A 6,168-nucleotide genomic window follows, 5' to 3' on the forward strand; every position below is an offset into this window, starting at 1 on the left:
TGAGAAATGACCCTGAGTTCTCTTCATAATGGTGTTGGTCTGTGTTATGCTGCCGCTGGTGACAATACTGCATGGATAACTAGGTGGGTTTTATTTTTAATGCAGAGCTATTCCAAATGCTGGTGTCATTGGAAGAACATCCTGATGGCTTTCGGTTGTTTGCTGGCCCTGATTTTTAAAAGTATTTTATTTCTGTTCAAAACCTCAGATCACGGGGTAGCTAGGGCATCAGAAGAACGGAGATTTTTGAAGAAAAAGGATTTAGAGTGAAGTGCTACTTCTGTTGCATGTTAACCCCAGGGTTTTTCATCTTTCCAGATTCAGTTTATGTAACTGTGTTAGATGGAAGAGAAAGGAACGTTTCCAAAAAGATGTGCTCAGCAGTAAAACTCCCACTTCCAGGAAAAAAACGAACTTCAGTCTCTCAAACTCTCCTCTTCCATTAAGTGATGCAATGAATTGATGAAGACCAATGAAGGAAGCTGGGACACCTCCATCAGAAGACATCAGTACACAACACAAAGCCAAGAATTGCCATGAATTAAGACCAAGATCTATTCTTGTCCTGGTGACTAACATGTCAATACTCTCAGCTTCTAAGAATATCCTTAATTGGTAACGTATGAAGAGAAGCCTTCATTCTGGAAATTGATATTGGTGTTTGGAAATGCTGGCTGGATTGGAGATGTGTCCTTTACCGTAACTCAAAACAAGACTCTGGGCAGGGGAGGGTTGAATCCTAACTCTTAATTCAGCAGTTACCTTTTCTTCAGTCCTCACAAATGTAGGCACAGCAGTAATGGAAATTAACTTTTTTTAAAAATTATATATTCAGTTTGCAGTAGACATTCCTTATGTATTATTGTTTGTATTTATTTATGATTATCAATTTAACATTAATATTGTATCAAAAAAACCTCCTTATGAAAATGAGTATGGATGTATACAGTATGTCTGATTTTTATCCACAAAGAATGAATCTGATTCAGAATGCTTTTCAGCTGACATACAGAGCACTAAATATTTTAAAGGTCTGAATCTAATGAATTCTCAGTGTATATGGGAATTAGGGAAGAGCTGTAAAACGCATTAATCCTTATAGTCAATTCTGTGCCTAGGATTTTGCAAGGGAACAGTTAACTGACTAGAAGAAGAAGCACTACATTTTTAATTCAGCATTAGTGCATTGGGAAGGAACTTTATTGCTTTGTGCTTGGCATGTCATTATTTTTACATTTGACATTATAAGGCCTTTCCAAGATGAATGTGAGGAATTGCTTTCACTTTTAAGACTTTCCTTCTTTTCTGTAAAAAAAAATAATAAATGAGGTGTTGTGTGTTGGGGGGGAAAGCCTTTTCATTTGGCTCGTGCCATGTTTATGATCATGTACCTTTTAAAAGTAAAAAAGGGGAAGTAGCTTCCTTACATATGTCTAGTGGGTATTTAGTTCACGAGGAATTCAAGTAGCACTGTTGATCGGTGCTTTGTGTAAATACATCATAACTTTTGGGTGGAGTGGGGCCTTCAGAAGGATAGTCAATGATACGAAAGCAATTCTGTACATGAATTAAGCATACTTGCTGCATTGTCTCTGCAGATTCTATTTTTGTTTAAAATATTAAAATGTATGTTAGCAAAAATGGGTGGATTTTCAAATAAAATGCAGCTTCCACAGAACTTTTGTTACGGTATGAAAGTCTGAGGTTCTTTTCTTTTTGCTGCTTAAAATGTGCACTGATAATTGCTTTGTTTATTTAATAAAATACCAAATGTATTTCATACGTGCATATTGTATTGCAGGAAGTGCAGCACTCTGAATCTGTGGCTGATGTGATCCATGCAGCTGCAGTGTTCCAATAACAAGGTGTCTCCTTCTTCCTGACCTACCATGGTATTTCGCCATCTCCTAGTTTTTCAAGATATTCATGGCAATAAACTTGTACTGTTTATAACTGGGCAAGAAGCATAAATGTGTCCCCAAAAATTATAATTATCTTCCCTAATCTTCCAGCAGAAGATAGTGCTGGAAAAACTATATAAACGGTTTGCTGAGACCATCTTCTGTAATTAGACACGGGAAGAGTTGACAGAAGTGGAACTTTCTTCCTCACAATGATCTGAGGCTTGTCCTGGAGGCCAGGGTATCATAAACTGAGCAGGTCAGTAGATTTAAAATTTCTTTCTCAAAGCATGAATTAAAAAAGCTCCAGAACCTATTACAGAGTATGTAATACGCACACCCAGTTCTGGGGAGTTTCATACACATTTACTAAAATTTTGCCTTCCTACCACTGAGGCTTTCAGTGTGGGACAGTGCCCTCAGAGAGCAACTCAGGTTTGCTTGTGGTCACAATATAAAAAAGGTGAATTGTTTGAACTGGGAGCCAGATGGAAAAAAAAAGGTGCACGTCTGTGACCTGTTAGCTACTACCTGTTAGTAACTACCAGGGTACAGATTGTTCTGAAATACAGTCCAGACCTTGTGTGAAGGAGGAAGGTAGACCTTCGTCCTCCTCCGGAGCCTGATGAGCTGGATTATGATAAAACATATGCCACTTTTTAGGTCTGTGGTGCTCTCTGTGGAGTCTAACTTGAGGCTTTTGGCTGAGGATAAATGTGAGTTCCTAGATCTCTTTGATCCCTTGGACTCTTTGTGTGGCTGTGGACTTGAGGCTGCAAATCATGAAAGCACCAAAGAATTGCTCACACCCAAACCCATGTCTTCTGCAGGGATGCTGAACTCCTGTTACCCTTTTCTGCTCACTTGCTGTTGCTCTGTGTTCCTTGAAACAGCTGCTGTGCAGACTAGGTTTTCTTGGTGAAGGCCTTGCTAAAACTCTTGCTCTTTGGTTTACTCTTCAGAGACAAACTGGCTTGAGAATTTTCCTGACTAGTATTTTCTCATTTGCTTTGTTTCCAGTAAGTGTTTGCTTTCAGTATCACTGAAATAACACTCAGTTTAGCTTAATTTAAAAAGCACAGCATACAGATGTATTTTGTTTTTAAATTACTGGCACTTTTCAATAATAAGGGGTTGTGAAAACCTGGTTCTGTTTAATCTACAGGAGCAAACTGTGTAGGGAAGCTCCTGCCCTTAGCAAGCAGAGGACGATGAAGTGCTTTGTTAGAGGGATGTGGTTCCTCTTAAAGCTTTGGGTAGGGAACTGGTGTGTCAGAAAAACCATAGTATTTTTTTTAATTTTAATCAGGGAATTATATAATGAAAATAACTGGATTTACCTCTTGAGACAATTACTCTTGCCAGAACAAGAACTTGAACAGCTCCTGAGTTTTCTAACAGCACAAATGCCGAGTCTTCATCTGAAGACAGATCCTAAATTCCTTTGCTGCTTTTCTTCTTTGTTTCAAAGTCACAAACTCAACTGAGCTGGTACCTCAGGACATGTTTAAAGTCTGTATTTTCGTGACTTTGTGACATCGGAGGTTCCATTCAGCCAACTGCCAGGATAAGTCACAGACATTCCCAGCTGCCAAACAGCCCTTCAGCGAGAAAAAGGGACAGGGTGAAACCCTGTATCTTTCATTAGACAAAAAGGGCCCATTCCCAGAGCCTGTCAGAAATTTTGTAGCAACATAAATGAATTGCAACTTAAAGGCCATGACATAATTGAGATAAAGATTGTGGCAGAGAAATGAGAATTAAGTGCTAAAAACACTGGGAACGATAGTAAGCGCTGATGGGAGCAGAAGATTGACAAGATAATGTGAGGGGCAGTGAAAAAATGTGCTGAATACAGACAAAAGAGCAGTGCTAATGGCAGCATATGTAAACTGAACAAGAGCTTTCTCCTTGGCCTGTTGTCAATCTCTTGACTCGACCTTTGGAGCTCTCACACCACGGTGGGGAGAGCAGAAACAGGCTTGACATCTTCCACTGAGTTTGGCCAACGAGAAAAATCTGTGAGCTGCTGCTGTTTTCCAAGTTCAAACTGGAGCACAGAGGAACTTAGCTGCTTGTTCAGCTGCATCCTGGCTGGATCAGGGAGAGAATGAGTGAGGAGGAGAGAACCCTGGGCAGGTTCCCTGAAGGTGTAACATTGCTGCCACCTACTCAGCACCTTTTTGTACCTGAAGGTTGAGTAATACCACGGGAGATCGCCTCCCTGAGATATCAGATCAGCCTAGAAGTGAGTAAAACACTTTTAATTCTTTTCTTGCTTCTCTGATGGTGAAATTTCCTGAAGCAAAGATCAAAAAGCCTTGGAACAAAGAGCCAACTTGCCCAAATTTTTATGCGAGGTGATAGTGGGTACAGAGAGTGTGTCGGATGCAAGCATAGTGCTTTGGATATCTGGCAGCTGCGGTACACAAGGATCACTGGGGTCTTGGGTTTATTTTCATAGCATGGATCTCTGCTTTTTTCTTGGCAGTAGCTGCTGAACTTCCTGTGCCAGCTACAGTAATTGCCCAAGTACTGGGGTTTTTTTTAGAAAAGCAGTATTTGATACAATTTTAGCTTCTTGTTTTACTTTAATCACTAAGTGAGCAAAGATCCAGCACTATGTTAAATCCTAGTTTTCAGCATGGCTCAGTGTTCAGTTGTCCGCATATGGGAACAGTTGTTGGCATCTTGTTGCCATGTCATGTCCTAAAACAATATGGTGTTTTTGGGAGACAGCAGAACATGAACTCTGAGATATAGTATTGCAAAAAACATCCTTACTTTCACAGCTGACTCAAAATCCACGGAAAAGCCTTTTTTTGGAGGAACATCCAGCTGCAAAACATCAGTGGCTAAAGATGCTAACACCAATAGATTCTCTGTTCTGTGCTTGTCACAACAGTGTAACTTTTCAGTCCATTAGCTTCTGCCTTGACCTTATTCTGGCAAACTCCTTTTAGCCCACAGAAGCAGAGTGTTTAATAATTTCTCTCTCAGAAAGCAGCCAAACAAGAACAACTGCTGCCGAACGAGTCTCTTACCCTTATTTCCCAAAACATGCAGGTCTGAACCTGTGGAAAGGTTGTCTCGTTATATAACCTCTCTGCAGCAGAGGCTGCAAACCTCACAAAAACCAGACCCAAAGTGAAATCACCCACATTCCCTGCAGCTCAGGCTGGGGGAGATCATACCAGCACAGCCAGACTATGAAGCAGTACAGTCCAATTGCTCAGAGAGGGTTCAAGCTAGCAGAGTGCTGAGATAAGCAGCTCCTTTAATCACTGGAGTGGATACAGGCTCTCAGCACACCTCTCCCTATTGTGCTTTTTAGACATTCCATGGATTGATGTTTCTCACCTCCAGCTCATAGACCGCAGTTCTATTAAAATAATTTTTATTTCCATGGAACTTGAGTGATGCTTTTATTTCTAAATCTGAATTCCAAGGAATACTTGTTGGGTTTTTTCTTCCTGTTGAAACTGCAAGTTTCTTTGAGCTGTGTTCTAGTTTAAACACACAACTCTAACACAACTGAAGCTTAGCTTGGATTGTAGTTGTGGAGACACCTGGACCCTTGCTCGAGTTGTCTTGTGCAGCACTAACACAGTAAAGAAAAGGTATTTCATAATGCTGGGAAGACAAGGGTGACTCCCATAAGTTTGGTCCTAACTGGCGTACTGAACTCCAAGTCAGGCTTGGAAAGCACTGGCTGTGCTGCCAGAGAGTGACTGAGCAGCTCCCTGTTTTACAACATGCTGCTCATTTCTGAGAGATTTTGCCAGTAACAAATTTATGAAATCCAGATGCCTTGAGCTGAAGACCTAGCCTTCTCCATATGAAAGCCTCACAGTGGCCTTAATGCTAATCCTGTAGAAATCAAGGGGATTTGGGACACTTCACTAAATACGTTTTGCTGCAGGCTGTTGCTTCTGGCTTGTGCAGGCTGCATGTGGCTTGTACCCTAATTAGCATGTTTGGGATTTCTTTTTAACTCCCTCACACCCACAGAGGCTGTTACGGGAAAAGGCTAAACTGTTTGGAGGAGGCAAGGGTTCTTTTTTCCAAGGTGCAGGCTGGTGGTGTCCTGCCATGTGTCCTGAACATGGTGTTATGCATTATGGGCATAAGCCAAGAGACGCCTAGAGCTGGGCCCTACATTCACACCACTAGAAAATGTAAATCCCCTCTGGTGAGTGGTGGGAAGAAGGAGAGGCCTTTCTCTAACAGAAAAGCCATTCAGCATCAGCCACATTCTAATTCTGCA

At 41.1% G+C, this 6,168-nt stretch overlaps 1 protein-coding gene across 4 annotated transcripts in view; it reads left to right on the forward strand.

Moving 5' to 3' along the window:
- Positions 1–1,780, forward strand: part of PICALM (phosphatidylinositol binding clathrin assembly protein) — a 66,897-nt gene extending 65,117 nt beyond the window's left edge. For all 4 annotated transcript variants that reach the window (XM_066175611.1, XM_066175608.1, XM_066175609.1 and 1 more), the window contains one exon: positions 319–1,780. Coding sequence is in view for 1 of the 4 variants with exons in the window: in XM_066175610.1 (XP_066031707.1) it covers positions 319–333 (15 nt within the window). In the remaining 3 variants the exon portion in view is untranslated. The remainder of the gene's footprint in view (positions 1–318) is intronic.
- The last annotated feature ends 4,388 nt before the right edge of the window (positions 1,781–6,168 follow it).

Source organism: Chamaea fasciata, unplaced genomic scaffold (genome assembly GCF_029207755.1).
Source record: "Chamaea fasciata isolate MVZ Bird 193981 ecotype frontalis unplaced genomic scaffold, bChaFas1.0.hap1 SCAF_2, whole genome shotgun sequence".
NCBI lineage: Eukaryota > Metazoa > Chordata > Aves > Passeriformes > Sylviidae > Chamaea > Chamaea fasciata.